At 43.1% G+C, this 13,285-nt stretch overlaps 1 protein-coding gene across 5 annotated transcripts in view; it reads right to left on the reverse strand.

The window, feature by feature from the left end:
• Positions 1-1,371: 1,371 nt before the first annotated feature.
• The window catches only part of STN1 (STN1 subunit of CST complex), a 40,865-nt gene continuing 28,951 nt past the window's right edge, over positions 1,372-13,285 (reverse strand). For 3 of the 5 annotated variants that reach the window (XM_082633683.1, XM_082633681.1, XM_082633682.1), the window contains one exon: positions 5,364-6,132. In XM_082633683.1, the coding sequence (XP_082489809.1) occupies positions 5,975-6,132 (158 nt within the window). In that variant the 3' untranslated portion in view covers positions 5,364-5,974. Of the gene's footprint in view, positions 2,530-5,363; positions 6,133-13,285 lie in introns of those variants that run through there. The other 2 variants (XR_014295103.1, XM_082633684.1) reach the window with 2 other exon arrangements.

Genomic DNA, 13,285 nt, shown 5'->3' on the forward strand with positions numbered 1-13,285 from the left:
ACCAAGCCCCAGTCAATGATGAAAATGCAAGCATCGCCTTATTATGATAATTAGGCTATGCTGATTAAAGTGGAAGCAGCATTAAGACCATTTCTATTACTAAAGCTATCTTCTCCACTTAATTAGCACTTTCTTAAAAACATCTTTAGTTTTTCACATTTATCTGACTGGGGACAGAGTCACTGAACCAGAGCTGAATGGCATCTGGTTTATGAGAGGTCTCAGTTCATAATATGGTGATTGGTTTTTAAAAGATTGCTGCCTTCATGTATTATATAACATTTGGGCAGGCATGTGTCCAAGCACTTGAAGTAGCAAATTGGGAACAATGAGGTTTGAGGTCTTCAGGATGTTTATTCCAGCTGTGTATTAGCTAGGGCCTCAGTGTCTGGCCTTGGACTGTTTCTGCAGCTGACACCACTGCTAGAACATATGACCCGGGCCTCCCTCAGCCTCTGCTGGAAGCAATGGCTAATGTCCAGGGCACAAGGCATCTGTCCAAAGGTTGCCTGGAATGAACTGATGCTTGATGCCACTCATACCTAAAGAAGTAAAAATGTAAACAAAACCCAGAAATTGTTTTTACCTATCAGATGGACACTGATGAAAACTGTTGATAACACAAAGTGTGGGTGAGCTTGGGACTTTGTGACAGCCCTGACAATCAGAATGCCATGGAAGAGACACTGTGTGGTTTCTGGGGTTCTGCACAAAATGGCCATGCAGCTTCCGTCTGGGGTGTGCTCTTCCTTGGGATGCCTGCCCTGGGAACAGGGCACACTGTGAGGAATCCCAACCTAACCCACATTTCAGTGGTTTTGGGTATACTCAGGGTCGTGCATACATCATCACTACCTAATTCCAGAAAATTTCTGTCACCCCAAAAAGAAACCCTGTACCACCAACTCTCCTCCTGCCCCTACTAATCTATTTTTTGTCTTCATGGATTTGCCTATTCTGCACATTTCATGTCAATGGAATCACACAATATGTGGCCTCTTGTATCTGACTTCTTTCACTTAGCATACTGTTTTCAAGGTTCATCCATGCTGTAACACGTATCAGCACCTCATTCCTTTTTATGGCTGAATAATGTTCCATTGTATGGATATACCACATCTTTTTATCCATTCATTAGTAGTTGGACATTTGGGTAGTTTCCACTTTTTGGTTATTAGGAATAATACTGCTGTGAACATTTGTGTACAAGTTTTTGTATGGATGTATGTTTTCAAATCTCTTAAATTCAAGTACTTTAAAATCACCTATTAATATTAAATGGTACACAATACATAAAAATTAAATGATACTGAATAATAACAAATGATATATAATTTAAATAATTCTTATTCATTAAAGCAGCTTTCCTCAGAGCGGCAAACCTGTTCCCTTATAGTAATTCAGACATAATATGAAACACTGGGTAGACCGAAAGTCATAAAATGGCACTATTTCAAACCCAGGTTTTTCACTAGTTTACACAAAACTTTCACCACATCAGTCTGAACTAATGAGACACCACTTTACTGTTTCTATCTAAAAAAAAAACTAGGGCTATTATGCGGTCTTCAAAATTCCTCTTTTGATGTTTCAAAGTAAAACTTATCTTTTTAATTTGACATACAGGGAGAGGCTGGAGTCTCTTCAGGAATTTGGGGTTTGATTTAGAATTTTTGTGAACACGTAAAACCTGGGACTGATCTGTTTGGGTTTACCTAATAAAAGTTCAATAAAAATAGGCTGTTTTGTTTTTTTGTTTTTGTTTTTAAATTCTGGATTAAGTAAAAACTCACTTATGTGGGAGTTTGGGATCACATTTAGAGCCTCAATCAGTAGCCTGCTGTGCAAACAAAAACTCTATTGCAAGGTTCTTCGTCCACAGACATGATTTCCCTTCAGGTTGGTCCTGCTTCTCTTCCCGGTGTCTGCTGCTGTCTTCTCCAGCAAGCCTCACCACGGTCTTCCTGAGTTTGCCCGTGTGCTTCTTGTAAATCTAGTAAGGAAACCATGAGGTGCTTTTCTGGGGGCAGTTGCTCTACAGGCCACTTGTAGAGAAGAGACCAAGCTAATAAAAAAGTGTGGATGTTTTCTCCAGTGGAAAATTACAAGTTTGTTTGATTTTCATCCTTGGCACCAAGTCTTGGGTTCCTCATCACTGAATAGACTTCTTTCCGCTCGGCTTTCTCCCAGCCAGTGTCCTGGCACACTATCAGAGGGGGAAATAATTAGAAAGAAGTGTCTTAAAGGGATGAGAGGCACTGGTAGCTTACCAGATGGGGAAAATCATGGATCTTCAAACAAACCCTCGACCAGACAGAGAACTATTTGTCTTCTCGCCTGCATTAACTATACACAGTGTTCACAGCTCCTGAAACATGTACGCACCGAGAGAGGGGGAGGATGTCTGCTCAGCTTCCCTCCTTTTCAGGGGGACCCCTTGGTTGCTCTTCGGTACATGAGCGGTGACCCAACTGTAGCCCCAGAGAGTTTTCCAAGAGCTTCCCTCAACTTCTCATAGTTCTTCTGTTGCTGTGGAGGAAAAAGTCTCATCGCATTCTTGGTTCACTCATGATTTAGGTTATGTGAGTGGGGGGTGGGAAGTGAGAGACGGCTTTGTTATTTCTGTATAATGACACTTGCTAATTGTAAAACTATCAAAGTATAGATATGTAGGTTAAAAAGCATCTGACATCTCACCTTTCAGGGGTAACAAGTGTGTCACTCTGGTGAGCATTTCTGGTAATCTCTGTTTGATGTGCATAATTATTCATAAGAATTTATCAAATATATTTGTGAACATAGTGTTGTGTTCATCCAGAAGCTGACCCTGAGACAAGGATCAGAAAGGAAGCAATTCATTTGCAAGGTGCAGCAAAAGGTAATGGAGAGTGGGAAAGTAAGACAGGAAGGTAAGGTAGCCAATTAAGGGTGATTATCAAGTTAGCTGCTGCTGTGGGTGGATGGAGCTTAATCCCACAGAGAAACTCTGGAAAGTGCTGTAGAACAGGAGCCTCAGAGATATCTCAATGGAAGGGTGAGGGAGCAGAAGTATTTATACCCCAGGTCCCACTGGCTGAGGCTGCCCCTGGTGGGTGTTAATTCTGAGTACTTCCAGCCTGAACAGGCTTCCAAGACATTGGAGAAAGTCCCCCAGGAAAGAGAGGCAGCTATTAGCAGGTGGAGGGCAGCCAGACACACACATAGAAGTGGTATTGCTTGGAAGATGTGCCAGGCACTGTTCTAGGTGCTGGGACACAGGAAACAAAACAGAGAAAAAGTCCTGCCCTCATGGAGCATTTTTTCTATTAGGGAGAATAAATATTGAATAATAAGCAGGGTAAGTAAGAAACATACGGAATGTGTTCCACGGTGACAAGGAATGTGGAGAAAAATAAGTACTGTGGAGTTCTGGGGAGGAGGGAGAAGGGGATGGTTGCAATCAGCAAAAGAGGGATCAGGGCAGGCCTCACTGAAAAGGTGACACTCAAGGGAATGACCCAGAGGAGAGGAGGGGGAAGCCCACCACATGGTTATCCAGGTGAAGAACATTCCAGGCAGAGGAAACAGCAAGTCCAAAGGCCCTGAGTCAGGAATGTCCCTGGTGTGTGTGAGGAACAGCAGGGCCTGAGAAGCTGAGCAGAGGTGAAGGGGAAATGTCAGGAGAGGAGGCCCTGCAGAGCAGAGCCCTGGTGACACTGTGCTGCCTCAGGTGCCGGAAGCAGAGGACGGCAGAGCCTGAGTCAAGCTGTGCTGCTGTGCTGACAGTGAACTGAAGAGGGGCCAGGGGAGCAGGGAGGGCAGTAGGAGGCCCCACAATACTCCAGGTGGTGGCGGTGGAGGAGTGAGATGCTGCCGCCATTGTGCGCAGGTCGGATGTGGGATGTGAGAGAAAGGAGTCAACGGGTTTGGCCTGAGCGACTTGAAACATGGAGCTGCCTTTTCCTGAATCAGGGAAAACTTCAGAAGAAGCACGTTTGGGGTCAGGGGTGGTAGGGGGCCTGGCTTTGGGCATCTTATGTGTGTGATGTCTGTTGGACACCTAAGTGGGACTGTCAGCAGAAGGCTGAGTGTAGGTCAGAAGTTCGAAGAGGTCTGAACTGGATGTAAACTGGGGAGTTTGTCAGCGTACAGATGATCTGAGACTGGTTGAGATTGCCATGGGAGCAAGGTAAACAGAAAAGAGGCCTGGGACCAAACCCTAGGAGTGGAGTGGTCAAATGTATGTACGTGTATACACACTACATTTATACAGATGGATATGAGAAACACGCTCTCTGTTTAGATATATACATACACACACACACAGGTAGTTTCAGATCAGTGGTATTATATAAACAGATCTCAATTTTCTTCCCACTAAATCTACTGGGAATACTGCTCCATTAAATTAATGGCTGCATAGTATTCATAGTGTACATTACCATAATTAATTTTCCTCTCTAGACAAATATTTTTCCCAATTACGGAATTTTAAATTACACAGCAATGGGCATCATGTGCATTCATCCTCTCCCATCTATGTGATCATCTCCTTGGGATAAACCCTAGAAGTGGGGCGGTTGTGGGCGAGGATGTGTCCTTTTTATGTTCTGATGCAAGACTCCTTCCTGGCAGCTCCAGTCATCTGAGATGTATTCAATATGGATCAGCTGCCGACCTTACGGAAGAACTACTGGGATGTCATTCTAGGTAAACTTTGTTCTACAGGGACCCTTCTCAACACGGGGCAGCTTTCTGGGTAATCGCTGTTAGCAACAAGGCACAGAGGTTTAGGTCAAGTCAGAAAAGTCCAAGACAGGAAGCAATCTGTCGGTACTAGCTTTTGGTCTGACATATGGAGCTACAGCCAATTTCTAAGTGTAAAGCCACTCCATTTCCACACAGAGCAGAACAACGCGCCAGGCCTGCAGGCTCTCCAGCAGAGCCATTAAAAGCTTATTACATCAAGTGCAAATGCAGCAGCCAAAGGCAGATGTGCCTTTTGTGAAATGACTGTAATTAACGCCAAATCTTTCTCCGAACTTTCTTTTCACTGGCTGGATTTGTCATCGTCCTGTAAGAACAAGCCTATTACATACCTTGGATTTTTTCCCTTTACCTTGTCGTTCTGAGCAGAAGCATGACCCATCACCTGTCTGGGCAAATACTGAGTGTTTGGATGGTGTCAGGACGCCCTGCACGTTCAATGGTAACCTTGAAAATAACATCTACCACTGCCAAGTAATTGGTCAGCAGCCTCTGCCAAGAACTTCAGGGTATTAAGGGATAATGTATTTAGTCACAGTGTCCTCAAGCACAGGGAAATGTACTGAAACACCTTCTGATTCAGAAGGAAAATAAGGAAAACGACAAATACAGAGCCATGCCTTGGATCCTGTTTATTCCCATCGATGGGCTGGTCTGTAGACAGAATTCAACCCAAGACTCTGGACCCATCACTGGTGTTTGACCCACAGAAATTGTAGGTCAGCGACACTCATCCAGGGAGAACGAGTCCTCTATACCAGGTTCTTAACCATCAAGATACACCAAGAGAGTACCTGATAGTCTGAAGTTTTAAAAAGTGTCTGAACTGGTGATCTGTATGCTCTTCAGCTCCCGCAGTACAAGCGCCTTTTCCACGGGATGCCCCTTTACCACAACAGAGCCTCCAACCAGTTCAGCTATCAACACTGTTTCTTCCTCTTCTGCTCTGTGAGTGATGCTTGGTCCAGCCAGGAGGCCAATGAGGAGGGTTTTCTTGTATGTCGTGGCTGAGATAAGTCTTTTATCTCAGGATACAGCGGGCAGAAGGCAGCCTCCAGAATTCATGCCAAGTTCCATGCTTCAAATTACCATATTTCATAGTTTATTATGAGACAATTGCCACCAGACCTATAAGCCTCAGCACCATGTTACAATGAGAGCCCGGGAGTGAATGCCACCTGTTTTCTCCTCCTCCCCTGCTCCACTCGTGCTGCCTGCCGGCCTCTCCTCAGAACGCAGTGTAGTAGTTCTCTGTGGTGCTGACGATGTCACTCTGGTCCTCCAAGAGCTCCAGCACTTGCCGCAGCACAGTCTCACTCAGGCCTGGGCTGAGGCTCAGGCGAGCACAGGCCAGGATGTGCAGGAAGTGGCAGCCCTTCTCCACGTCTGCAGGAAAAAGGGAGTTGGCTAAGCTTGGACACACCTGTCAGACCCTCCTCTCTCTCTCCTGTCCTCTCCTCTAAATGGAGTCCTTCTTCATAGTTCCTGGATCAGAACCTGCAGCTTAATAAGATCCCCAGATGGTTCTTATGCACATTAAAGGAAGAGATGCACTGGCCTAGCTTATCAGTGAGAACGAACCAAAACGCCTGTTCTCAGGTCTGTGCCATGGACCACTGCTTGGGGATGCAGACCTTCAACCTTCCAGGATTCCCAATCAATAATTTTATACTCGTAACCCAGTGGGGATTTAGTGCTTGAGAGGCTTTTTTCTCTAATGAAGTTACATGTAGGAGCACATGCATTCAGTTCTAACCCCCTAGCTTCCCAGGCGGGAGCCCTCTTGTGGCTGACAGCAGAGCCGGCTTGCAGCAGCCTCCATATTCCTTCTGTAAATCCTGGATGGTGGGACTGCGGTGGTGACCTTTGGCCTGTTCTCACTCCTCTCTGCCTAGGCTTCCAAAAAGTCTGCCTGTGACAGCTGTATTCTAGGAACCTCTCACCCTCTACCCAAAACAAATGAGACCACTCATAGCAGTTCAGGATGAGTGACCGCTTTCCTAGTTGAAATCAATGATTTGGAGTAGTGGTATTCACACTGAAGGTATGACCATTAGAGGATCATGAAATCAATTTAGTGGGTTGTGGTGAGCATTCTTTTCTTACCAAACAGACTAGAGTATGAGATTACAGAATGTATTGCATTTCAGGCATGATAAATATTGAGAAACTTTATATTGAACCATATATGTATATGTATAGTTGAAATAAAATTTATAATAAAATTATATAATTTACTAGGTGATGATGTAAAATTTATTTGTAACATCGAGTCAAAGTGAAACCTCATTCCTGGGAACAAACCCTCCCCAGTTTCCACCAAAACCCCATTCACAGGGCCAGGCCTCTCACCGCCGTATCCCCAGCATCTGGCCCACTAATGCTCTGCACAGTCACTGAATGTTGTTTTCAGATGATAAAATGCTTTAGGCTCCAGGAAAGTCCTCAAAGAGGGGTTGTGGTGATGGGCAGAGCATGGTTGGGATTCTGTTCACCTTTGTGGCTTTGGGCAAGTCACTGCATCTTTAAGCCTCAGTTTTCTGACCCATGGGGAGTGGGGCTGGGGGGCACCTCTGAGGTCCTTCCCAGCGCTAAGGGTCAGGGATGCTCACAGGCAGTGGTCCTGGGCTAACAAAGACTTGCAAATTCTGACCTCTAGTGGCTAGTCAACTCATTATTCCTCCCGACTGGGTTACTGTTGGGAAACTTGCCACCTCCCCTGGTCTCCATATTTCCAGGCTATTTCTTCAACATTCATTCGATCAAGATTTCCTGAACGGGCTTCCCTGGTGGCGCAGTGGTTGAGAGTCCGCCTGCTGATGCAGCGGATGCGGGTTTGTGCCCCAGTCTGGGAGGATCCCACATGCCGCGGAGCGGCTGGGTCCGTGAGCCATGGCTGCTGGGCCTGTGTGTCCGGAGCCTGCGTTCCGCAACGGGAGAGGCCACAGCAGTGAGAGGCCCACGTACCGCAAAAAAAAAAAAAAAAAAAAACAGATTTCCTGAACACCTACTACATGTTCAGCGCTGAGCAAGGAGAAGCAAGTACAGAGTGCAGACAGAGAGCTGACTCTGGAGTCCAAAGGACCCGAATAAAAATGCTGGCTCTATGACTGGGGCAAAGTGGTCCAAGTCTCTCAGTCTGCATCCTCATCTGTTAAATGGGAAGAAAAGCACCCACTTCACTCGTGGTTGTGTGGGTGAAAGAAGACCCATGGTGGGGGCTTCTTCCATGGAGAATTACTATGATTCTATCGTCATATCCATAACCTAAGAAGATGTACATAACCTTGTCCCTGCTCTAAAGAAGCTTTGACTCTTCCCGAGAGGAAGGGTTGATGACGGAGGGTGAAGGACTCCAACCAAACTGGCCTTGCACATGGCAGAGAGGAAGCACTGGGAATTTCAGCACTGCTCGGCTTGTGATCTTAGTTCTTTTAAGACCTGGGTGCTCAGGCTCAGGGCTCAAGGTGACTTACAGGCATAAGTGGTCAGCAATGCTGACTGCCCCAAAGGCCTTACACTACTTCTTCACAAAGGCCATTCTGCCGTCGAGGGTTCTCTGGCAAGGTTGTTCACAAAGTGACCGTCCATTCACGTGGGGAGAAGGATTGGTGTTAGTTCTTTAAATGTTTGGAATTCACCAGTGAAGCCATCAGGTCCAAGGCTTTTCTTTGTTGGGAGATTTTTGATTATTGATTCAATCTCCTTACTATGTATCTATTCAGATTTTCTATTTCTTCAGGATTTAGTCTTGGTAGGTTTTGTGTTTCTAGGAATTTCCATTTCACCTGGTTATCCAATTTGTTGGCGTACAATTGTTTACAGTACTTTGTTATAATCCTTTTTATTTCTGTAGAATCAGTACTAATGTCCTCATTTTCATTTCTGATTTTAGTAACTGGAGTTTTTTCTCTTTTTTCTTAGTCTACCTAGCTAAATGTTTGGCAATTTTAGGGATCTTTTCAAAGAACCAACTTTTGGTTTCATTGATTTTCTCTACTGTTTTTCTATTCTCTATTTCATTTATTTGTGCTCTAATCTTTATTATTTCCTTCCTTCTGCTAGCTTTGAGTTACTTTCTTCTTCTTTTTCTAGTTCCTTAAATTGTAAAGTTATGTAAGTGTTCTTAGCTATACAGTTCCCCTCATACAAAGCTCTTCTGTGTCCTAGAAGTTTTGGTACTTTGTGTTTTTGTTTTCATTCATCTCTAAGTATTTTCTAATTTCCCATATGATTTCTTCTTTAGTCTACTGATGAAGAGTATGTTGTTTAATTCCCACAAATTTGTTTTCAGTTTTACTTCTGTTATTGACCTTTAACTTCAGAAGATGCTGGTCAGAGAAGATACTTTGTATGATATCTACCTTTTAAAATCTATTGAGACTTAATTAGTGGTCTCTCCTGGAAAAGGTCCCATGTACATGTTGTATGCTGTATGTATGCTGTTGTCAGGTAGTCTTTTGTGTGCGTCTGTTAGATCTAGCTGATTTATTGTGTTATTTAAGTCCTCTATTTCCTTATCTTCTGTCTAGTTGTTCTATCCATTATTGACAGTGGGATACTGAAATCTCCAACTATTATCATAGAACCATTTACTTCTTTCAATTCCGTCAGTTTTTGCTTCATATATTTTGACGGTCTGTCATTAGGTACAAAATGTTTTAAGATTACTATGCCTTCTGGCTGTATTGAACCTTTTATTAATATATAATGTCCTTCTTTGTCTCCTGCAACATTTTTTTAAATTTAGTTATTTATTTATTGGCTGTGTTGGGTCTTCGTTGCTGTGCACGGGCTTTCTCTAGTTGTGGTAAGCAGGGGCTACTCTTCATTGGGGTGTGCAAACTTCTCATTGTCGTGGCTTCTCTTGTTGTGGAGCATGGGCTCTAGGCGCACAGGCTTCAGTAGTTGTGGCACGTGGGCTCAGTAGTTGTGGCTTGTGGGCTCTAGAGCGCAGGCTCAGTAGTTGTGGCGCATGGGCTTAGTTGCTCCATAGCATGTGGGATCTTCCCAGACCAGGGATTGAACCCATGTTCCCTGTATTGGCAGGCGGATTCTTAACCACTGTGCCACCAAGGAAGCCCTCTTGAAACATTTTTGATTTAAAGTTTATTTTGTCTGATATTAGTATAACTGCCCCTGTTCTCTTTTGGTTACTATTTGCATGGGATATATTTTTCTGTCCTTTCACTTTCAACCGATCTGCGCTTTTGGATCTAAAGTGAGTTTCTTGTAGTTGGCATATAGTTGGAATTCTCGGGGTTTTTTTCTTCAATCCATTCTGCCAATCTCTGTCTTTTGATGGGAGAGTTCAATCCATTTACATTTAACCTAATTACTGATAAGAGGGACTTACTTCTGACATTTTGCTATTTGTTTTCTAGATGTCTTATAGCTTTTGGTCCCTCAATTCCTGCATTACTGTCTTCTTTTGTGTTTAGTTGATTTTTAAAATAGTGAAATGTTTAAAATTTCCTTTTGTGTATATTCTAGAGTTATTTTCTTTGTGGTTACCACAGGGATTACATTTAGCATCCCATAGTTATAACACACTAATTTGAATTTATTCTAGTTTAACTTCAATGATACATAAAACCTCTGTTCCTTCTCCTTTGCAGTTCTGTCTCCACCCTTTTCAGGTGTTGATGTCACAAAACCACAACTTTATACACTGTGCCCAAGAACACAGACTAATAATTCTTTTAAATGTATTAGGCTCCTAAGATTCTTGGTTTACAGGGTTTTTTTTCTTTTAGCATTTTGAATATACCAGCCTACTGCCTTCCAGCCTCCAAAGTTTCAGATAAGAAATCTGATCATCTTACTGATGTGACAAGTTGTTTTTCTCTTGTAGCTTTCAAGATTCTTTCTTTTGTTTTGACTCTCAAAAGTTTGATTATAATGTGTCTTGGTGTGGTCTCTTTGAGTTCATCTTAATTGGAGTTAACTGAGCTTCTTGGATGTTTATATTCATGTCCTTCATCCTATTAGGGATGTTTTCAGCCATTATTTCTTCAAATATTCTCTCTGCCCCTTTCTCTCTTCTTCTGGGACGCCCACAATGCATATGTTGGTCCATTTGATGATGTCCCACAGGTTCTTTAGGTTCTGTTCACTTCAGATTCTTCCTGCTCAAATCTGCCTTTGGATCACTGGTAAACTTTTCATTTCAGTTACTGTACTTTTCAGAACTTCTTTTTGGTTCCTTTTTAGTTTTTGTATCTCTTTATTGATATTTTCTATTTTGTTCACCCATCATTTTCTTGAGCATCTTTAAGACAACTGTTTCAAAGTCTTTGGGTAATAAATCTGCCATCAGGTCTTTTTCAGGGACAGTTTCTGTTGCTTTTTTTCCCCTTTGAATGGGCCATAGTTTCCTGTCTCTTTGAATGTCTTTCGTTTTTAGTTGAAAACTGGACATTTGAATCTAATAATGTGGTAACTCTGGAGATTAGATTCTTCACCTTCTGTGGTGTTTGCTGCTTTTTGTTATTGTTTTTATTTTTTTATTTTTTGGTTGTTGTAGGCTATCTCTGTGCCAAGGAGCAGCCTGAGATGGAAACCTAAGGTCTTCTCAGGTCTATTTCTGGGCCTGTGCCTTTTCCTGGGCATGTGTGGTCGCTTTCTAATTTTCCCCATATATGCAGGTGCTTTTGAATGTTCTAGTCTTTCTTTTCTGGCTCCAAAAGGGGTAAAAAAGAGAAATGAAGGGGTTTAAAAAAAAAAAGGGTGCCAGTCTTTTAAACCCCCTGGAAGTCACTTCAGCTGTTGGGTGAGGAGCTTACAACAATGGGAGGAGATATAACAATGGCCACCCACCTCTCTGCCTGCACCTCTGTGATCAGAAGCAGCAACTGGTGATCAGAGCACAAATCCCTGATACATGGAGGACTGGGTCCTTTTTGCCCCTGCTAGCTCCCACAAGCTCTGTACAAACTGCTCCAGAAACACATGCACAGCCGCCTGCCATGTAGCTGGGGATGGGAGATGAGTAGCTGTTACTAAGATCTGAAAATTGACTAAAATTAACCCCAATTTATTGTCCAAACATTCCTCTGGAAGTTGCTAGCCTTGACAGACTCCAGAGTTCCAAAACAGCTACATCAGACAGATGCAATTGTTGTCTAAGTGGAGGGAAGGATTCTTGGTTTTCTTACTCTGCCATATTCCTAAGAGTTTCATAAAACACCAATTTATTTCATCCTCATAACAACCCACGATGTAGGTATGATTATTATCCCTGCTTTGCGTATAAAGAAACTGAGGCACAGACTTGCTCAAGGCCACACACCTACAAAGTGGCAGAGCTGGGATTCAAACCTAAGCAAGGTGGCTCCAGAGCCCAACTCTTCACAACTATGCATGTGGCCCATCTTCAGACAAACCCTATATCAGTGCTTTAGGGACCTAAAACTGGCCCATGTTTATAATCCTTTCATTATTGTAGGTTTACCCTCTGCTGAAATATTCATAAGTGACTAAAGGTTTTAGGTTCTCCTACCAATCATACTGCCAAGGAAAACTCAATGCTATGTTTCATACGGAAAGGTTAGAAACAAACTGAAGGTTCAGTAGGAATACTTAAGTAAATGGTTGAATATCTATCAATACATATAGTGGAATACTGTGCAGCCATTAAAAAGACAGGTACTTTTACACATACTGTTGCTGAATGACCGCTAGAAGCCAATGTTAGATTTAAAATACAAGGTATAAAACACTGAGTATTGTATGCTAAGCTTTACTTATGTTTTTTAGAAAGGATAAACTATACAAACATGTTTATAAGTGCATATAACATCTCTAGAAGGATATGCCAGAAACTAGTAACACCCACTGCCTTTGGAAAGGGGAACACAGAGCCTGGGGCTCAGTGCTGGGAGGGAGTCTCACTTTTTCTGTGTGTGTTTTTGTACTTTTTGACTTTTTACCCTGTGCATACATTATTCAGAATAATTTTTTAATGTCATAGGTATTTCTTATGAAAAGGGGTGGCTGCAACAGACTCTGACAGTTCCTACAAGGTATGTTTACTGGTATTCTCAGTTACTCATGCTCCAGAATTTGTCTCCTGGGGGTTTACTAGTTCCAGAGAATTGGCGTATGTTTTTTAAAGGCTCCCATTTACAGACTGAGTAGCAGAGCCTGTCCACCTTGACACACACACTCACCAAAGCAGGAGCTGGCCTGTGGATTAGAAGTGGATATAAAACCTGCCACTTTATAGGCCCTCAGGTCACCAAGGCTGTTTGGTTCTCCTAAGAAATGAAGTGTGGATTGCCTTCATTTGCTTCAGCAGGCCCTAGGATTACTTTAATCCACCCTGTTCCTAATGCACATCAAAACGAGGATCTAGCCAGATGGCGTGGGACTACCATGAGTGCAGGAATGTCACCTGGGGACCAGCCTCTCCTCTCATCCCTTCTTGGTTGAAGAATCCCACATTTCACAGCTCTAAAAAGCTCCTTAAACTGTGGATAGGTGGTTTCTCCCCCAACTAAAGGATATTTATCCTTCTTGTTCTGAATGACGTGAACAA

The sequence above is a fragment of the Mesoplodon mirus genome (assembly GCF_964341445.2).
Source record: "Mesoplodon mirus genome assembly, chromosome: 2".
NCBI classification, from domain to species: Eukaryota; Metazoa; Chordata; class Mammalia; order Artiodactyla; family Ziphiidae; genus Mesoplodon; species Mesoplodon mirus.